This window comes from Ceratotherium simum, chromosome 4 (genome assembly GCF_057802395.1).
Source record: "Ceratotherium simum simum isolate JZ-2026a chromosome 4, ASM5780239v1, whole genome shotgun sequence".
Lineage (NCBI taxonomy): Eukaryota > Metazoa > Chordata > Mammalia > Perissodactyla > Rhinocerotidae > Ceratotherium > Ceratotherium simum.
Window position 1 is genome coordinate 23146333 of NC_141903.1, and position 21727 is coordinate 23168059.

The 21727-nt window shown below is 49.7% G+C and overlaps 1 protein-coding gene across 7 annotated transcripts in view; it reads right to left on the bottom strand.

Moving 5' to 3' along the window:
• LARP1 (La ribonucleoprotein 1, translational regulator) overlaps positions 1-21727 on the bottom strand; it is an 81707-nt gene that overhangs the window by 44992 nt on the left and 14988 nt on the right. For 3 of the 7 annotated variants that reach the window (XM_014786149.2, XM_014786148.2, XM_004428610.3), the window contains exon 1: positions 9798-10491. The exons of 1 other annotated variant lie outside the window; for it this stretch is intronic. In XM_014786149.2, the coding sequence (XP_014641635.1) occupies positions 9798-10233 (436 nt within the window). In that variant the 5' untranslated portion in view covers positions 10234-10491. Of the gene's footprint in view, positions 1-9797; positions 10689-21727 lie in introns of those variants that run through there. 3 more of the 7 variants (XM_087429514.1, XM_087429511.1, XM_087429510.1) reach the window with 3 other exon arrangements.

The following is a 21727-nucleotide window of genomic DNA, read 5'->3' on the forward strand; positions in this document are numbered from 1 at the left end:
AGGTGCATGCGTCTGGGTGAGCAGCCTCCTGTGTGCTCCTGATTTCCTGTCTCCCTCCCGCATTCCCCAGAAGCAGCATCTAGCCTCCCACACCCAACCTTGCTCTTACTGTGTCCAAACTACCCCTACACTCAGCTCCACTTTGGGCATAAACCCAAACCAGGCTGTTCCATCCACATAATTGGTCTCCTTCATATCGCTGTTAATAGGTACACAGAACAGGAGAAACAGAGAGACCTGCGCTCTCCCAAACAAACCCAAAGCTGCAGAAAGACACCAAAGGTGGAGTGGGAGGGTTTCACGGCAACGCACCTGAGCCCCTCTCTCCCTGACTTCCTTCCGCTAGGGTACTGCCAAGTGTCACCATGTTGGGCTTCTCACCACAGCTACTTTTCCCAGCCTCCAGTGATTCTTTGAACTCCACCACGGAGCTGCATGACAGCCTAGGGTAGAGTCAGAAGAGCTGGCTCTAAGAGGTATGGGCTGCCTTCCTGTGTATGCTCAGGACCGAACAGGAGGGATCAAGGGGCAGAGGACTCAGGAAGACAGAGGAAGGCTGGCTTTAGCACCTGACCTCCACTAGCAAACTGAAGACTCAGGTCAAATTCCAGGCCTCAAAAGAGGCACTACCCCATTCTACTTCTTCTTCCAGAGGTGGAGTGAAAACAGAACCAGAGGGGGAGCCAAGAGACTTGGCTTCAAGTCTCAGCCTTGCTTTGACCTGACTGTGATCTTCAGCAACTCCTATTTCCTTTCTGGGCCTGAAGTACCTAACCTGTAAATGAGTTTAGATTCAGTGACCTCCGGGGTCCCTTCCAGCTCTCAACACTCCTTCCTCCCTAAAAAGAAGGAAAGGAAATCCAAGCCCCTGAGGGCACAGCAATGGGAACAGAGTTGACAACTGGGCATTGGGCTGGGCAAACCCGACTCTCCATAGCCCAGCATTCTCAGGAACTCACTACAGCAGCCTATCAATGGGCAAATGCAAACCCACTGTTCTCAGCACAGGTGTAAAAACAGCTTAATTTAGCTGAGGGGAGGTGGTTCTGATGGGAAGGAAATCTTGTGCACCTGGCTATCTGTGGAAAATCCGGCAGAGCCCAGCTGCAGTGGCTGGTGGCAGGCAGAGCCTAGAAGTCCTGCCACATGGGTATCTCCCCTGGTAGAGGTGGGGAATGTCACCTGGAAGCCTGTCCCCCTGCCTTTACTTCCAAGGTCTCCTCCTCCTGCCTAGCCAGCTGCAGCAGGGGCCAACAGGCTGGTGGCTATAACCTCAAACATGAGCTCAGCCTACGCCAGTCCATCAGCGATTGCACTGCTTCTGGCAACTGAGATGCATTCCAGCTAATCTGGCCTTCTGAAAGATCAGAGAAATCCCATAAACCAGAGCCTCTCCCTACCCCTAAAGGATGACAGCTGGTAACTGCTCAAGACCTCCCCTTCAGGAACGACTTGGAAGTCCGCTCTCTTTTGTAATCTGGGAATCTTGCCCCAATGGATCAGATAGGAAACCCCAAACCATCTATTCTTAGAGGTTCTGCCACGTGGCCAGAGTAATCTTTCAAAAGGAAAAATCTGACCATGCCACTCCCTCACTTAAAATCTTCAATGGCTCCCCAGTGCCTTCCAGTTAAAATCAAAATTTACCTTTCGCGTCATCTACACTACAGCCACAGGGAATTACTCAGTTCCCTGAACCCCAGGGCCTATCCTAAACCAAGAATGAGCTCTCTTTCCAGGCCTTTTCTCAGGTAACTCCTACCCATCCCTCCCATTTCAGCTTAGCCACTGCCTGTTCCAGAAAGACTTCTCTGACTTAGATTGAATTAGGTGCCCCACTGCACTCCCCAAGAGTCTCATATTTTTCTTACATAGCACCTTCCATATTGGAACGTGTGCTCCTTGCCAACAGAAATTTTTATTATTTACTGTGGTATCCTCTATGCCAGACTCAAAATGTGCTGAAAGATGCTGTCAAAGCATGAAATTCATCCATTCATTCACTAATTAAATGTTCAGCGAGCTGCCTACTATGTGCAGCCATGTTGTAGGTGCTGTGGATACAACAGTAGTCCAATACCAAAGTCCTGACCCAATGGTGATGAGTAGCTAGAAAGATGAAGCAGGGTAAGAGGGATGGGAATACAGAGTATGAGGTGGAGGCTTGCTATTTTATATAGGGTGGCCTGGGAAGGCCTCTCCATCACAGTGATATTTGAACAGGAACCTGAAGAAAGTGAGGGTGTGAGCCAAGTGGCTATCTGGGGAAGAGCATTCCACAACAAAAGCCCTGAAGCAGGAGAGTGCACCAGGAAAAGCAAGGGCCAATGTTGTTGGAAGGGAAAAGTGAAAGATGAGGTCAGAGCCCGGGAGTAAGGGGTGGTACAGGGAGCCAGATCAAGCATCGTCTTAGAGGATACTAAGGACTCTGGATTTTACTCCGCTGGAAGAAGTCATGAGAGGATTTTCAGCAAGAGTGACAGGAGACCAGTCAGGAGGCTGCTGCAACAGTCTAGGTGAGAAGCAATGGTGTGTGGACCAGGCTAGAAACAAAGGAGGTGGTAAGACACATTTAGCTTTGGACGAAGTTTTTAGGAACAAAAAGGATGTAGTGGTAAATTAGATGTAAGGTAACAGAGAAAGAGCAGTGGCAGGACGACCCCAAGGTTTTTAGTCTGGGCAATCAGAAAGACAGAGTTGCTTTTTAACCCCTCCTGCTTCTCACTTTCCTCATCTGTGAAGTGGGGATAAAAAGAACACCTGCTGAGCAGATTACACGGGCTAGAACAGGTAAGGCACCCAGTACACGGTAACTATGGCATCACTATTACTTATCTCGGGGTTATCAGGAGCTTCAGTAAGCTAGTGTACGTGAAAAGGAGAGCAAAAACTCTACAGAGCCCAGGGCGGCCCATTCATCCAGATGGCTCCCGGCCACTGTGGGATTTCAGCTCTTCTAAGAAGCTTGTAACTTCACTTTAAAGCAGGGAAGAGAAAAGTCTACCTCGAGTTGCTGGAATGTATGTCTGGAGGGTAAGGCAGTTACCCCAACAAGTCTGGAGGGTTACTAGAAAGCGCCCTGTAAACAAGGCCTCTCATGAAGGGGTCATCTGGGTTTACTAACAGTTCCTCAGACTGAGACGGGGAAGCCCCTCACCAAACATGACAGATGTATCCGGCTGGCTTTACAGAAGTCATCAATAAAGGCCCACACTCTTCACCCCCACACCTAGGGCTTTGCCAGTCTGAAGTCACAGCCAAAAGAAAGGTACCGTGGCAAGACTGTGGGAAAATCCCTCAGGGAGACACCCTAGGTTATCTGCCACAAGAAGACGGCCAGTGGGTCCTCATAACTATTACAAATAACGCTACCTGAAAACAAAGCTAACTCCTGATTAGCCATCTTCACTTAGGAAAAGCATGGATAACCCGTTAGAATGGGTAATTACTTCAAACTACATATTTGGCTTCGGAATGCATCTTCTGGAATATAAGCCACTTATATCTGTGTGGGACATTTTAACTCATGAACTGAGCTACCCCATACTTGATATCAATTTGATCCTCAAAAGCACCTCAGCACAGAGGTTAGTCCCATTCTGTGAATAAGAAAAACAGAGGTTAGGCAAGCTGTCTAAAGTCACAAAGTGAGAGAAGAGAGAAGTACTCTGCTCATGCTCTGATTTAAATCCCATCACCTACTCCCTTTGCTTCTTCACCCCACTATTTCCTATACTTTCATTAGCCAGGTATCAAAACTTATTTCCTTTCATAAACCCCCACCAAGGCAAGGCTGTCCTCTCTCCTGGCTACTCCCTTGGGTCACTCTGGACCAGTCAGAGAGGTTTGTGAGCCTGGACTGAGGCACCTGTGAGCCCTCTCGAGGCCCCAACACCCTAATTACGGCTTTGAGCTTGTCTTGGATTTTGTAAACAGGGGCACTCCCATCTGCCAAGCTCTCCATTTTAGAGGTTTCTGTGGTTTCAGGCCCACTCCTCCTCCTCTCCCTACCCACCTCCCAAAGGGAGGGAATGGGTGCTGACTAACAGCTCTGAAATGCCTACTCTAGCCTAGGTTCCACTGCAGACAGGGGTGGGTCAGCCAAGAGATTCTGCTCCTCAGGAGGTTCAGGGTTCAAGACTGCTGAGACTACCCGCCACCCCCAAAGGCCTGGCACCATCTCCTAAGCAGCTCTCCTTACCCAGCAGGCACTCACTTCCTGTTCGTGTAAAACTCAAACTCCAGGCCCCGAAGGAGACGAGGCAGGCGAGCTGAAGGTTCCCGGTGAAGGCCTCCCTCTCTCTCCCCTTCAGAGGGTGCCCTAATTGTGAGCTTTCTTTAGAAGAGGAGAAAGTGAGTTCAACTACAGGAAAACAGCTTTAAGCCCTCATTTATGGAGGCTCACCTAGCAGTTCTTAGCCAGAGGTGCACAACGTAAACAGTTACGGAGTTTAAAACACACAAAAAATAATCGATACCATTATCACCCCTGACAATTTCTTAATATAATCTAAACTGATCAGATTTCCTCCATCACCAAAACGTCTTCTTATAAATGCTTTGTTCAAATCAGGATCCAAACAAGATCCACACAATGCATTTGATTTCTGTCTCAATCTTTTTCATCTATAACAGTTCCCTTCTTAAAAAATGTCATTTACTGATAATTTGTCCTATATAATTTCTCACATTCAGAAACTGGATAACTGCTACCTCACGGTCAATCAATTTGTTCCTCTATCCCCACAGATCTAAGGTTCTGTTAGTTTGGGTTCAATTTTTATTGGGGGGGGGGATTTTCACAGACAGTGCCAGGTACTTTCTATTACTGCACTGTGAGGCACAGACTGTCTGGCTGCTCCACAACGTCTGATACACACCCCGAACGATCAGACTAGGCTCCTGAAGCCAGAAGAGTCTCTCCAGCCCTCACAGAGCTCGGGTTCAAAACTGGAATTCTTAACCAGTATGGCAGATATAAACATACACATATAAAAAGCTCTGCTTTGGTTTTTCTTTCGTTGGGAGGAGGTTTACTGAAAAAAGTGTTATTGATACCAAAAAAACTTAAGACATTTAGATCTAACCCAATTCCCTCATTTTACAGATGAAGAAAGAGAGACACAGAGAAAGGAAGGGGGGGTTGCTGGTGATTACAAAGCTGGTCACCAGCAGAATCAGAAGTGGAATGAACACTCCTAATAATGGTGATCATTACGAAAATTTTTAAATAGCAATATTAAATAGGTAGCACTTATTAGATGCTCTGTGCCTAGAACGATGCTAAGCGCTTTATAAACATTATCTTCTTTAATTCTCACGACCCTCTGAAATAGTAACTATCATTATTCTCATTTTGAGGATGAGGTTAACAGTGGCTGAGAGAGGCTGAGTAGTTCACCCAAGAGCGCACAGCAAGTGAGATGCAAAGCTGGATACATACAAATATTGAACCATTACGTTGTACACGTGAAACTAATATAATGTTTTATGTCAATTAGACCTTAATTACAAAAAAAAAGCAGCAGCAGCAAAAGAAGACACAAAGCTGAGACTCAAAAGTGCAGACCACATGATTCCAGGGCAGCACTCTTCCACCTAGTCCACTCCTTGTCGCGGGGAAGGAAGCGGCCAGGGTCTGAAGTAGCTCAGATGCTATGAGGTCTTCACAGTGAAGCCTGATGCCCCTAATCCACACAGATGCCCCACCTAGTGCAACCCAGGGGAACCTGGGGAAGGGTCCAAACCTAGCAAGGACAGTAGAGAAGGAGAATGAAGGTTTATGCGGTGCCAGTTCAGTGGGGTGGAGGACCCCTGGGACTGCTATGGGTTAGTTGAGATTATAACCCTTATTTTTGTGCCATCAGTTAGCTGCACTTCAAAGGGACACATAAAAAAGTGATGCCCAGGGGCCAGGCCCATGGCTTAGCGGTTAAGTGCGTGCGCTCTGCTACTGGCGACCCGGGTTTGGATCCTGGGCGGGCACCGACGCACCACTTGTCTGGCCGTGCTGAGGCGGCATCCTACATATAGCAACTAGAGGGATGTGCAACTATGGTGTACAACCATCTACTGGGGCCTTGGGGAGAAAAGGGAATACAAAAGGAGGAGGATTGGCAATAGATATTAGCTCAGGGCCGGTCTTCCTCAGCAAAAAGAGGAGGATTGGCATGGATGTTAGCTCAGGGCTGATCTTCCTCGCAAAAAAAAAAGTGATGCCCAGAACATAAACACTCAAGTCTCAGACCCTACCCCCAACTTTCCTTTGAAGAGAAATCAAGAAAAACACTACAGCACTGGTTAGTTTTCTTACTCCACAAAGTTAGAGGTGCTGCACAACCAACCCACCGATTCCTCCTGCTGGGGTGCGTGGAAGTTTGTAGCGATGATACCCTCAAGTCTCAACCTACTGCATGCACCAGCCACAGCACACTTTGAGTTCAGTGAGACCGGCCTTTCCCCCACAGCCCTGAGAGCACATGTGCACTCTCCCCAAAGGTAATCTGCACGAAAGGCAAATAAACAAAAACTTATTTTTAAAACATTCCAAAGCAAAAATAGCCAATTCTTTAGGTCAGGAACCCTTAAGATCATCCATACTAAGCCCTTCACATCTGTGGATAACCAAAAGTCCATTTTTAAGGATATGGATCCTATATATTTCATGGAAAACTGATTTAATACCAGAAAAGGAAAGTACTGCATTCTCCAACCCCCTTGTTTCACAGGTGGAGAAAACGGAGACCCAGAAAAAGTCCCAGAAAGTCCCATAGTCTTAGTCTCCCAGACATGGTATAACAGCTACCACACGCCAGGCATTGGACTACACGCTTTACACGTATTATTACAGTGAATACTCACAACAGCTCCATGAGGCAGATAAACCATAATTTAATCCCTATTATACAAATCGCGAAACTGAGGCACAGAATGGTTAAGTAACTTGCCCAAGGAGGCATACCTACTAAGTGTTACTGCTGGCATTTGAACCTACACAGTTTTGACCCCAGAACCTTTGTTATATATTTCTTCTTTAAAGTAAGAGGTCCTGCCTCTCTCATACTTAGAGAGTTGTGTCCAGGATAAGGCGAAAATTTTTAACGTTTTCAAAATATTCTCAGGGAGGGAAATACAAAAAGCTAAAATACAAATCCCAAGACTACAAAACTACAAATGTAAGATGTGGAAGCTTAAACCAGAAAACCCACAAGAAAGAGGGGATACCGAAAACCATCTTTTATTACTAGTTACTGCATGTGTCCCTTAAAGAACTAAAACACTATCATCTGAGCCAGAAGGAGGGCTAAAAATAGGCATTTGCAACAAGCTTTGGAAAGCTTTTAGCTTGCTTATGAGGCACTCATTTCTGAAGACTCCCAAAAACATATGCATCACAGCACACAAAAAGTCCCAAGACCACGCTGCCACTCCACTCGTGTCCCACTTAAACTTGTCCAAACTGCAAAAAAAAATCAGGGCTGGAAAAGCATCTTAGCAATCCATGCAGACTCCAAAGAAAGGGCCACCATCTAACCTTACCAGACAGACGATTCAATCACAAAATTCTCCCTCAAAAAGCATCCAAGCTCTAACAACAGGCTTAAACACAAAAGCCTCTAGATTAATTCAGAGTCTGTCAAAGATCATGCCACAGATTCAAAACCAATGAGTACACAAGACACTTTCTTGCCTTAAGATTCCAGAAAAACAAGAACAGCAAATCTACCCAACTCAGAATTTTGCTTTCGGCACTTAAAGCAATCTTAGCTTCTCCACTCAGAGGGAAAGGCGAGATGCCAGCCAAGCTGTCTACTTCCCAAGATCAATAACCCCAGTGACGCAACCTATCAAGGGCCCCTGAACTTGCACAAAATACCAGCTCAGGCACCCAATACCACCTGATGTCATGGCTGATCTAAAACCCACAAGGCAGGTTCACCATTAGCTAAGCAGCAGCGGCAGCCAGGGTGAGTAGCCCCATTTAAACTTCTGAGGAGTGCCCTCTCCCGGGGATGATTACACCCCTTTTGAGTTTAAAGAGGGGTGAAGGACCAAAGCGTGTCTTAAAGCTGCCTTCCCTCCCTCTGTGGGTGGATCAGGAGGGATATGCAAGAAAATGGAGGTTTCAGCACTGCCCTTTGCATAAGGAAGGGAGAGGGGGGAAGAAGGGAGAGCAGAAGGAAGAGAACACGGTTTGAGGTACTATTAGTAAACCCGAAATGTCCCCTCCTCCAAATGAAGCAACCTTAAAAGAAATAAAAATTGCAACATGCCATTTTCAGAATTGGCTATTCTGGTTTCCCTCGGACTACCAGTGATTCTGCTTCCTTGAATGGGAAGGCATTAAGCTCCCCCTTCAACTTGCCCCATTTTGATGGTTTAAACCAGTCAGCCTCAACTAGCGACTGAAGAAGGGGAGGAGTACTGAAAAAGCACTAGGGCTATGGCCACAGGCCATCATTGTAGCTACAAGCCGGTTTTGATACTGGCCCACTTCAAAAAGACCCAAAACCGAAGAATCCAGACCTACTGGGCCTCTATGGGCCGGCCAAGGGACGAGCGAGGGCGCCGACGGTCTAGTCTCGGCAATGGGAGGCCGAGACAAGCCTCCATATTCTGCACCCCCTCGCCCCCCACGCTGACACGGCTCCGCCGGGATTTCCTGCACCCCACCTCTCCCAAGGGACCGGGTCGAAAAGAACCAAGAAGCCGAGGACGGAGAGGGAGGGCTCGGGGAGCGCCGGCCGGCGGTCACATGCCGCTCCCCGCGCGGGGAGGCACCACGTTGTCCCGGCTTCGGAGGAATGCCGGGAAGAGGGCACGCGCACTCACACTCGCGCACACGCACAGCCCCGGCCGCGCCGCGCCGCCCGCCCGCACCCGCCTTCCACCCCCAGCGCCGCGGCGGGCGCCGAACGCAGAGGCCGAGCGGCCGCGAGCGGCCCGCGGCCCGGCGGCGCGGCGCATGGCGCCCAACTGTCACCCGCCCGCCCAGCCCGGCCACTCCCTCCCCCGCCGCCACACGCCCCTCGTGTCGCCGCATGCCCCCTCACCCGCCTCACATTTTCCGCCAACCCCCCAACTGGATCCCCCACACACTCGCCATCCGGTTCCCTCTCAAGGCGGAAGGTCCCCAGGATCGCGGAGGGAAACCACCGAATTCAATGACACGTTGGGTTTCGTCTTCTGCCCATTCTCCCCGTAACCGACCCCTCAACCCGTCGCCAATGGCGACTCTACCGCCAAATATCACCTACTAGAGAACAAAACTTGTTAACTTTTAAACCCTGCATCCGTGTGGTCGGTATGAACTCATCGCCGGGCGCGCTGCTGCCCATGACATATGCTCATCAAACGTTTACAACATGGGGACGATCACAAGGCTACCAAAACGGGGAGCGTGGGGCGGGGTGGGAAGAGAGGGCTTCCCGAGGAAGGTTTAGGCCAGAAACCGTCTCTCCCCCCGACACGCGGTGGGGGGAAGAGAGCCCTTTTCACCGAAACCAGCAGCCACCCTCTCCCGGCGCGGTAGGCCCGGACCACGCCGTTGCCCACTAACCGCTGCGGCCCAGGCGGCGGCCGTGGCCTCCCACAGGCCGGGCCCTCCAGCAGGGGCAGGTTCCCGAGAGCGTCGCGGGGGAGGGCACAGCGACCCGAATGAGCCAAGAGGCAACAAAAAAATCCCGAGTCACCACAACCAGCGGCGGACCCCTGGGCCCTGGAGGCCGCTGGGGGAGGGGACACCCATGTCCCCGGAAGAGGCCCCCGCAAGCAGGATAACAAGCAGGGAGACCCACCTGGAGGGGACTGTCCGTTCACCGTGGCCAGGACCGGCGGCAGCGCGTTCTTAGTCCACGGGTTCACCTTGGGCGGAGGGGCCTCCACGAAGTCTCGGCGCCCGGCGCCCGCGGCTCCGGCCGCTCCTCCGCCAGCGCCCGGCTCGCCGCCGCCCTCCTCCCCGTCGCTGACGGCCAGGCTCTCGGCGCCGGGCGGCTGCGGCGGCCGCGGGCTCTCGCGCTCCAGCTGCCCGATGCCCTCCTTGTGTGGCTTGACGCAGGGCGGCCGAGGTCTCCGGGCGCCGCCGTCCGGCTCCCCCCCTCCGACGTCGTTCGCCCCGGGCTCGCCCTTGCCCTCGGGCGGCGGCGGCGGCTTCTTCCTCACCAGCCCCCCGTGTTCTTCGGCCTGCAGGAGCGGGGCGCCCCCCGGCAGCAGCGGCTCCACCTGAGTGGCCATCTGCGCGCCCGCCCCCCCGGAGAAGCCGGGCGCGCCCGAGGCTGCCTCCCCCGCCTCGAACTTGGCTCTCAGAGCGCCCGCGACGCCTTCCTCCGGGGCGCTGGGGCCCAGTCCCTGCGGAGAACGGTCGGGGTTCACGCTAGGCGCGGCCCCCCTCTCGGTCGGATGCAGCCGCCGTAGATCCGAGGCCCGCTGGCGGGGCGGGGGGGGGGAGGAAGGCCCCCCACTCTGCGGTCCAGGCCTCCTCGGCGCGCGTCCCCCCCCGCCCGTTCCTCGCAAGGCGCCCCCACCCCGAGCCTGGCAGGCTTCTCGTCCCGTCCCTCCCGCCCCCCCGCCCCGGGGGCGGCCCGGGCTTCCCGGCTCGGGGGCTGCAGCAATATGGACGGACGGGGGAGCGGCGCGGCGAGCCGAGCAGACCACGCGATCCGCGGCAGGCGGCGGGCGGGCGCGCGCCTCGCGACGCGGCGGGCGACGGGAGGGGACGGCGCCGCGGGGGCGCGCCCGCTGGTCGGCCCCTGGCGACGGGCGGGCGGGCGAAGGCGGCGGGAGCGCGCGCGCACGGTCTCGCGGTCCCGCCCCTCGCCCCGCCCCTCGCCTCCGATTCCTCGGAGCATCTCCCGGGCTGGGGGGTGAGGGGTGCTCAGACCGGACGGGGGCGAGCACGTGCCTGATGCAATTCGGGAGGCGGGGGCGATGAGGGGGGCATGAGAGATGGGGGGGTAAAGAGGGGGAGGTGTCTTAAAGGGCCAGCGCGTGAGAGCGGTCGCAGGTGGAGCACATGGGAACGAGCCACGCGGCCGGCCGGGCCTGCTCGCGCTCTTGAGGTTGGGTGAGCTAGATTCGGGAGAAGGAGCCATTAATGCCACCCCCCATATACAGGATGATGGAGGGGGTGCCCATCCACCCCAAGGACGCGCCGACGCCACCAGCTCCCTGGCGCCCTGCGGGCCTGGCCCCTCCAGGCCCCGCCCGGGTGACCTTGGGCGAGCCGCCCTCACCTCCGCGGGTTGTGCTCGGCTCCTCCCCGCCGGCCCCGGCCCGCACACTGACCGGAGATGTGTTCGACGCCCGGCCCGGAAGTTGGGCCCTTAACCCTTAGGGGCAGCGGGCTCCTAGGAAGTGGGTACGGAATTACCAACAGCCCCCAGTCCGGCCAAGCCCCCCGAAACCGAGTGTTTATGGGCAGGAAATATCTTTTCTTACAAGTGGATTTCGTTTTTTCTGAAGAGTTGCTTTGGGCAGAGTTGAACCAACACCGGATTGGGACTCCGGATATCTCAGATTTTATCCTGGCCCTGGCCCTGCCCCTTACGCACTCTGCAGCCGTGGCTTCCTCAATGGGCCTCAGTTTCCCTATTGTAAAATGAAGGAGTGGTGTATGACAGTGATTTCAAACTTTAGTGCAGATTCAGTTCAGTAAATATTTACTGACCACGGGGGCCTGCAGGATTCCAGGAAGCAGGGCGAGGGGGTGGGATTTGGCAATAAACCAGGTTAACAAGGTCCCTGTCCTCATGAAATTTACATTCTAAGATGGAGAAAGAGACAATCAACTAAGTGATAAGCAAGTGTTTGTCTAGTATCTAGGAAGACAGTAAGTACTACAGTAATAGGTTAGACTAGATCAGCTACTTTAGTTTGAATGAGGGAAAACCTTGAGCACAGATTCCAAAGCATTTGGAATCAGGCACTTCTGGGACTGGACCCAGAAATCTGCATGTCTAACAAGCCCCCTGGGTGCTTACCCACCAGGTGGTCCCACACTGCACTTGGAGAAGTCCTAGCCTCTGACTGGCTGTGATCCCACCTGCTCAAGACATAACAGCCTGGAATGTTGTCCATCTCCAGAGCAAGGATTAGAACACACGACCTGCTGGATAGAGGAGAGGACTTACTGGAAAGCCTCTTGAAACTGCCCTACAGGGCAAGGCTGGTTGTAGGGTTGTCATAACCAGGACTACTGGGGAGAGGTGCTGGTGGGGACAGCCAGGCAATCTGATGTCTAGTCCCAACATTTCTGTATTTTGTAAGTCAGCCTCCGCACCTGGCCAGCTCTGCACACTTCCCTGGGCCCCCTTTCCTAGTGCAAAAATGGGGGTAAATTATGCCTGCCTTGCTTCTACCCTTCCAGCTTTTGTGGAGTCAGGTGAGACAATGTTAGTCAAAGTCGTGTGTAAATTACAGAGGCTGAGGCCAGTGCTTCAAAAGAGGTACGAAGGAAGGTAATGACTAAGGGGATCTCAATGGATTTAAGCAGGATTCTTCATAATTGTGTTATATACACTCCTAATCAGATGGTAAATTATTGTACCTTGCCACTGGAATGCACTATTTTTTATTACATGTATTGATAAATATTTCCTGAAGAGATTATTCACACTGGACCTTCTCTGAACTTTGTTAATAGGGGACATAATGGTCATTGTTGGTCATTCTTTTCTGTATTCCTGTAATTGAAGGTAGAAGGCAGAGGTGCCCCCATACAACTTGTGAGGGGACCAGGGCTCTGTGTGGACATGTAACTGGTTCACCCTACCCAGCAGTCTGAGCTGAACAAGCACCACCAGGCCCTGCTGATGGAGGCTGGAGGAGCACTGGGATCTGCACACCCTGGGCCTGCCCTGCCCTGCCCCAGAGAGGGGCTCCTAAACACCAGTGTGCCATTTTACAGATGGGCAAACTGGGGCCAGAGAAGGTAAGAGACCTGCATAAGACCTGAGGCTGTTAGAGCTGGAAAAAGGAATCTTAATGATTATTCAAGCTCCTTGTTTTGCAGATGAGGACAGTGAGGTTCAGAGAAGTGAAGTTACTTAATCACGGTCACACAGCTTCTTCAAGGCAGAGCCAGGTCTCATACTTGAATCTCCTGATCCCAAATCCAGTTGCTTTTTCTACATAAAACAATGGAACTTGGATTTGGATTCAGGTTTATTTCATTCCTGACCCACTATGGCATTCCATATGCATGTGTTCAGTTCTAAATATTAATAATGACCAAATAGTTAAGCTTAGCTACTTTTATTGAGTAGCTACTATATGCTAGGTTTTGTGAGAAATACTTGACATTTACTATCTCATTTAATCCTCAAAATAACCCAATGAGATAGGTATTAATTCTTTCCGCAAATATCTATTGAGTCCCTGCCATGTGCGAGGTACCAGGCTAGGCCCTGAGCTGTTATTATCATGAATTACAAAGGAAAGCAATTGAAGTTCAGAAAAGAAAGTGAGGTGGGTGCCTGGGGTCACAGGCAGCCCCTAACTGTCAGAGTGGGCCTTTTCAGAGCAGTCTAACTCTCTAGACCTTGTTCTTACCCACCACACCATACTGTAAGGCCTGCCTCTCTTCCCTCCATTGCCATATCCACAGGTATTTATGGAGAACCCATCAAATACACAGGCCTAGGGAAGATACTAAAAAAGTTGAATCCAGTCTCTCCAAAAGGTAAACTCTAATTGGGGAGACCAAGTAATTAAGCCATAGGTGACCTCAGGCCAAAAAAAGAGGTAAGACAAGATAGGCTTTAGGCAAAAAGAGACAAGGATCAGACTAACTTGCACTGTGCCCAGGGCTTCAACACATCATGTGCTTAAAACTCGAAGACACATAGAGTGAGAAAATCAAACTTAAAAAATAAAAATTATAATGTGGGTCCAAATACCTATTTGTAATTAATTATGTGCTTGTTTGCTCCTGGTGCTCACAACTTCTTAAAGAGAGACAGAGGAGGCCAAATAAGGAACTAGAGAGCCAGGAGACCTGGTTTATAACGAGGGTGCCATCTCTGGCTTTGCTGAAAGACTTTGGGCAGCCTCCTTCTTGGGCTTCCATTTCATCATTCACAAAATGGGAAGCATAATACCTGCCCACCTAACTTATGAGTGTGAAGAAAGATACAATCTCCATGAAACTATTCTTTCTGGGGGGCATAGGTAAAAGGGGGGGATGGTCCCTTGAGTTATCTGTGCTTATTAGGAAGGTAAATGTAATACACTTGGTTGTGCAGTTTTATTCCTCGTTGAGTTTGATTTTCCAAAGGACTGTGTTTCTGGAAGAATGTGGGCTGTATCACTTATCTTCCTCTGATATCAGGGGCTCCCGGGCGTGGTGAGGCCTCTTTATACTGACATGGAGGAGTGGACAGAGTTAGCAAGGGAGGGACCTTGGCCAAAACAAACAGTGCCAGCTGGGGAGTGTTTTTCCAAACCCTGATGACTCTCGGGCCTTCTGGCACATGCCAAGAAATTTCCTTCACTTCACGGGAGGAGGCTCAGCCTCCATCTCCTCTTGTGAAGTAGATGCAAACAATAGTTAACGTGTAAGGGGTTGGGGGTAAGGAGTAGGATAGGGTACTGACTGTCCTCATAATACCTGGTTAAGTCCCAGGGCAACCCTTTTCTGTAAGCATGATTATCCCCATTTTACAGATGAGGAAGTAGGCTCAGAGGCAGCCCAAGCCGCCCCAGGGGGTTGATAAAAGAGAAGGATGGATTTGCAAGGAAGAAGGTCTGATAGAGAATTAACACATTCACCACTCTGAGTTAGACAGGCACCATCGCAGCCTCTTCCTCCTCCATTCTACGTATGCAGCCTCTTCCCCTAGCCCCACTACCCTCCCTGGCCTTCCTGCACTTCTCAAATCTGTCTCACAGTGGGCTTCCCCACCAATTGTTCCCCTCCCTGCGACAAAGCCTACCGAAGCCTACTGCATTGCCTGAGCCAGCTCTCTGACTCTTTGATGGACTTTGATGGGCCCTATCTCTGCTTAAAATCTCTACATTCACACCCCTTCCTGTCCTGCTACCTTCCAGCCCACACTCCAGCAACAGTGGATCACTCACCGTTTCTTACATTTGACAGATATTTATTAAACAACTTACAGTGTGCCAGGCACTGCCCAGGCCCTGGACATGGAGAGGTGAGCAAGACATACATCTTCCTCGCCTTCAGGAAGCTCCCTGTCTAATCTGCCCTTGACCCCATGTTTTCCTGCCTCAACTCATGTTATTTCTCTCCCTGTGACATAGCTGTTCATAGTGACGTCCTGAGTGTGAATCCCAGCTCAACCATCTAGTGACTTTGGGCAAACATTTAACCTCTCTCTAAGCCTCCGTTTCCCCATCTGTAAATTGAGGATAGTAATACTACTTACCTCCAGAGAGCTTCAGTGAGCCTTAAATGAGATAATGTATGTAATTTAATAGCACAATGCCTGGTACATAGTATGTGCTGAGTAAATATTACCTTTCATTACTTTATTATTGCCAATAATGCCTTTCCATTTCCCCTTGTCCAGAATTACTTGTCCTTAAAGGCTCAGCACAAAGTGACAGCTTCTTCACAAAATCTTGATTAATCTCCACAGCTAGAGTAGTTTTCTCCCCACTCTTAACTCCTAGTGGCAATATTCCTAAAGCATATAGTATTTTTTACTTTCTTTCTACTCTCAGTTGTGGTTACTTATGGGTATGCCTGATCTTCTATCTAGATTATAATGTGTTTCTTGAAGGCAGGGACTGTGCCCCATCCTTCTTAGTGTCCCCTGTAGTAATCATCACTGATTCCTTGTACACAGCAGGCCCTCAGTCTGTTTTCCTGACAAAGGAATGAATGAATGAATGAATGCAGGATCACACCTGATCCCGTCAATGTTTTGGTAACTAGAGCAACACTGTCAAGGGTCAAGTGCTAAATTTTATATATTTATATTTATAAAAGATATATTTTATATATTATATATGTATATAATATGTGATGTATATAATATATGATAAATAATGTATATAATATATTATAATAAATTTATATACACAAATTATATATATATACTTTTAAATGATAAAATATAAAAACGAAGTGTGCTAACTTTAGCAAACAGAAAAATTTTTTAAGTCTAGCAAAGCAAAACTTACATATAAGCCCACAACCCAGAGGCAATCACTGGCAACATCTTGGTGCATTTTCTTCTAGTCTTTTTTCTCTGTATATTTTACATAATTGAGATCCTGTTGCACATTCAGCAGTTTTATTTTTTGCTTTTTCCCCACCCTTAACTCTGTATTATGAGCGATGTCTCCACATCATGTCAAATCCCCTCCTTGCAGTCACAGTGTCATCTATTGAGCACGTATGGTATGCCTCATCTCACAGCAGCCCACCTTCTATGTGTATTACACTGCATTTCCCAAAGGGCTTTCATGGAACCAGGACAGACATGATTGTCCCCAGTTGACAGCTAAAGAACTGAGCCCCACAGAAGTTCAGTGACTTGCTCCAGGATGGCAGGGCAGCAGAATCAAGATCAGAACCCTAGGTCTCACCCCTTCCATTCCAGACCCCTATACCACACCACAAGAGACACAGAAAACACACACAGAGAATGCAACTCCCCCCGACCCGCCCCCAGTTAGACAGACACAGGTAACCACGTTTAAACATTCCGGGGTCAAGAAACATCCAAGTTCATGGAGACAAGTGCAAATCAGCAGCCACAATGAAGGCAGGAGGCAGTTTTCCTGGCAACGTGACCATAACTAGCCACAAGCACTGAGCTCCAGGACAGAAGGGCCCTGACCTAGGGACTGGGATGGAAACATAAAGAGCGAGACGTGTTCTCTGTCCTGGGGAACAAAACACCCTACACCAGCACACTGTTCTCGTCACAGACCACTCGCCTGTCCTTTACCTATGGCGCAGAAAAAAGGGCAAAGGGTTTGGGGTCAAAAGAGTTGGGTTCAAGCTCAGATTTGCCCACTTCCTAGCTTTGTGACATCAGGCAAGCTACTTCACTTCTCTGAGCTTCAGTGTTTTCATCTATAAAATACGGGAAAGGGAAATACTTGCGTGATAAAATTCATTAAGCCTTTGAGAACATTAAATGAACCAGTATTTGTGAAAGGGTTTTATAGTCCCAGTGCTGCCTCCCACCAGCTCTGTAACCTTGGGCAAGTTCCTTCGTCCCTCTCTGCCTCGGTTTTCTCATCTGTACAATCGAGATGATAACAGCACCTACCTCTTAGAGTTATTGTGAAGAGTAAGTGAGTTAATACATGTGAAGCGTTTAGAACAGTGCCTGACAAACAGTAAGGGCTGAATAAATGTCCACTCTTGTTATAAAGTGGGTAGTGATCGTTGGCATAGAGTCAAGAGAAACATTCTTCAAATCCCACGAAGGAAACAGAACGAGTGTTACCCTAATGTATAGATGAGGAAACTGAGGCTCAGAAAGATGAGGTGTTTATCAGGAGTCACAATGCTAACTGGTGGCAGGTCCAGGACTTCTAAAGATTCCAAATGCAATAATGCCTTCTCCCTCGAAATCATATTCTAGCTGTTGCAAACTGGCAGCCCTCTGGCCAATTTCAGCCCACAGGCATGTTTTATTTGGCCCACACAGTATTTTTTTTTAATTGAACTTAACTGTGATTAGATGGACCCAGCACACCCCTCCTCTGGTGAGCCCCAGGCCCCACCCCTCCTCTGGTGTTTGTTACTCCCAGCCAACTACCCTCATTTAGATCCCTGCACAGGCTGATGCCATGTCAGTCACTAAACACATGATACAGACAAGTTCAGGAGACTAAAGGGGAGGCAGAGAGGAGCACAGGCCAGAGGGACAGGGAAGAGGTAGTCAGGGAAGCCTTCCTGGAGGTGGCTGTACTTGAGTTAGGATGTAACAATGGGGAGTGGGATTTGTCCAGATTCAAAGGAAGGGCAGGGAGTAGGGCAGATTGCTTTAGCATTTGGTGACCTTCAGGGATGTTGACGAGTTTCCCTGCCAAGGCTTCCCCAGGCCTCTTCCTTGGTGAGGAGAGGAGAGGAAAGACAGGAGCTACCCTTTATCTCAGATGAGGCCATGAGAGTCAGAAGATCCAGTCAACAGGCATTGTCAGTGTTTGTTGGTTAATTGATCTGTGTCATCATCCCTGAGGACTCAGCACTGTGCGAGGCACCTAGAGGGAGACGTGATCACATGAGCCCAAGTGTGAGCAATGGCCTCTGCCCTCAAAGATAACAATAGCAAGAATAATAATGAGATAATGGCAGGGGCTGTGGACAGGGGATTTGTTCTCAGGGTGGCACTTCCCAAGGAGTATTCCCCAGAATGTGAATAGATAGTCCACCAAGATGGATTGCATCCTCTAATCATTTGGGGAAACTGGGTTAAGCAATGTTAAGTGAATGTTTTGCTGTAGGAGGTCTCAGGGCCTTTACCATTCATGGTGAATCTCTAAGAAGGAGGTAGTGATTGCAGCATTCCCCAAACTCATGTGATATAGGGCAAATCTGAGACTGGTATTCCGTGGAACCCCCTTTGAGAAACACTGACTCAGGTGTGCCAAGGCGCCTCCCTTTTGCTGGGGCTATACCAGATGGGCGGGATGTAGGAAGAGGTCTGCCTTCCAGTTCTGGCTCTACTGCTACTTCCTATGGAACATAGAAAATTCTCTCTTCTTCTCTGGACTTCAGTTTTCCCATTTTTAAAAGAGTGTGCATGTTCTGGAAGTTTCTTCCCATCCTAGCAGTCTTGATAACAGTTTTTAACGTTTCATACCTCTGTGGCAAAGAGGATGAGTGCTGGTAACAGGAATGAAGTGGGGAAAGGCTGTGGCAAGCTGATGAGGCTGCCTGACTGCCTGTCCCAGCAACAGGCACTGGATCAGAGAGGTTTGCCAATTCCCATGGAGTCCCACAGCACTTGAGTCTCTAGATCTGTGACACATGGTAGGAAGAGGGAGCATCAAATAATGTGAGTGGCCTAATTCCCTAATGTGGGTAAAGTGCACAGAGATCACTGATAAAGACAAGGAGTAGCCAGGCTCGTTTTGTGTGGGTGGCACTGCCTGGTATGTTTTCTACAAGCCCCTAAGGTGATAGGGCTCCCAGGGAGCCCATCACCCGGGAAAAGCAGGAATGTTATAGCAGGTCTGCCACTCTCCTGCAAAAAACCCTCCAATAACTTCGTGTTGCAAGGAGAATAAACTCCAGACCTCTTCTCCCCTCCGCCCACAGGACGACCTGTGCTCCAGACTCCATCCACTTCCGACGTCCCCTCTCTGCTCCTCTCCCCTGTCCTCGTCATGTGCCAGCTCCTCAAACACATGGACCTCATCCCAGCCTGGGGGCTCTAGGGCACAGAGTTCCCACCACCTGGAACACATCCCCCCAACACACACACACACACACACACACACACACACACACACACAAACACCATACACTTTTCCTCCTTCAAGCCTCAGCTTAAATGGCCCCTTCTCAGAGAGACCTCCCTTGACCAACTTGGCTGGAGTACTCCATGTTCTTTGTAGCACAGATCACAATCTCTGATTTTACATGTTTACCTGCTTTTTGTCCATTTCCTCTACTAATGTATAAACTCTGTGAGACTGGAACTTGTGGCTATTTTGTTCACCCTTAGTATTCCCAGTCCCAAGCACAGTGCTTGGCACAGGAGGCACTTAATATTTTCTTGAATAAATGCTGTGTAGCCTCTGGCAATTTGCTTCCCCTCTCTGGGCCTCTGTAGCCCCACATGTGAAATGCAGTGGTTGGATGAGGTGCTGCTGAGAGCACTTGGCACTCTGACTGTGGTTCTGTGACTAACATCTGGGCCTCAGGCTGGGGAGTGAGCCTGGCGTGTTGCATCTCCACAGCACTGCACACTGTGCACTGATTTAGTCACACAGCACACATCCTGTAATTTAGCGTTCTGCTGTCCCTCCCTTCCAGTCCCTGGGCTGAGGACCACACTGTCAGATTTCCAGGATGATCCACGCACAGCCACCTGTTCTCCCAGCTCACTGATCCAGTGCCCACGAGGAGAGGATGGTTAGCAGGCAGGACGGGCTACGAAAGGATGTTCAATCTGGAAGCCCAGGGGCTGCGAGGACTTGTCACTGTCCTGAACTGAAAGACTGGAATCTTTGAGAGATTTCACCAACTCCTATAATCTCTGGTTAGAAGGAACCTTCTAGGATGCTTGGTCCGGACCTCTGTCTTAAGCCTAGCTGCCCTCTAAACGTTGTTCGGTACTGATCATCATCACCTTGACTTCATTTGAAGTGTGCAGAATGGGGCCTCAACCGCCTCTCAGGGCTGCTCATCTCGCCAATGATCGGCTTTGTTTAGGAAGTTCTTTAATCAGCAGCATATAGCGAAGGGCCTGGGTGGAATCCCAGCTCTGCAACCTACTTGCTGTGTGAGCTTGAGCAAGCTGTGAACCCTCTCTGTGCCTCCATTTCCTTTTCCATAAAACAGGGAGAACCCTTGTTGGGCTGTTGGGAGAATTACAAGAGTTAATACCTAGTGGGAGGGCAGTAAATGCCTGTTACTGTTAGCTGCCACCTATGAGTGTTCTTATTATTATTGTTTTTAGATCTTCTTGGACTCTGTTCTCTAGGTGAGCTGGTTGGTTTGCAAAAGAGACAGTGGGGCTCAGCCCAAAGACACAGGGCTGAGAATTCAGAGGGGTGGGCTCACTGGGAATTGAGAATATTCATGTCATCTTTCCAGGCCTCAGGACCCTCACCTGAAAAAAGGAGAGAGAATGACCCCTGTCCCGCTTCCTGCCATAGAGCTGATGTGTAGACCAAATGAGAAACGGACAAGGAGGCCTTGAAAAGGAGAAAAGGCTACAAAATTGTGAGGGATTCATCTTATTCTGTTGGGGAAGCCCTTTCCTCTTTTAACAACGCACATTAGCTTCCAAACAGCAAAACAGCTAAACTCAACCTATTTGGCAAGCACTGTGTTTTTGGTACTTGTAGTGAATTTGAAGCTAATCCCTTCTGAATTTTCTTTCATTAATGTACCGGAACAAACAAATTTGAGAAGTGTTTATTTACAAGCATTTGGTACATTCCTACAGGATGCAGGGCTTGGTTTGGCTGATTTCTGCCATCTTTGTTTATTGTTAAAATTATTGATTATTTCTTCAGTTTCTCCTCTTCGGGAGTTTGACTGGAAGGATCCAGGTGAGGTGCATTCGCTTTGCAAATGTCCACAGAACACAGTAGCTCTGCATACTTTCGGGAAGTCTTGTGTGACCTTTGCTCAGTACTTGTCATGTCGTGTGGACCCACAGCTGGAGGAGCTCCTGGAGTTACCCTTCTCATTGTACAGACCAGAAACCCGGGCCCAGAGAGGGGACGGCACTTGCCCAAATCATACAGCTGGTTAATGGCAGAGGCTTGACTAGGTAACCGGGTCTCTTGAGTCCAGACTCCATACTCTTGCCAGCAGGTCTATGGAATCTTGCGGTTTCTCTAAATTAGCTATTGTGTATCAAAATCTTGTAGTTCACAGGGGTTTACGTTTGTCAAAACTCATTGAACTGCACACTTAAAATCTGTACAGCACATTGTTTAAAGTTTAACTCAATTAAAAAATGATAAAACGGTATGGCAGAGTCCTATTTCATGAGGGGGTCAGCGTCTAAGGTCGGCATTTAGGACAAAAATAAGGTATATTCTAAAGGGCTCAGGAAAAGCT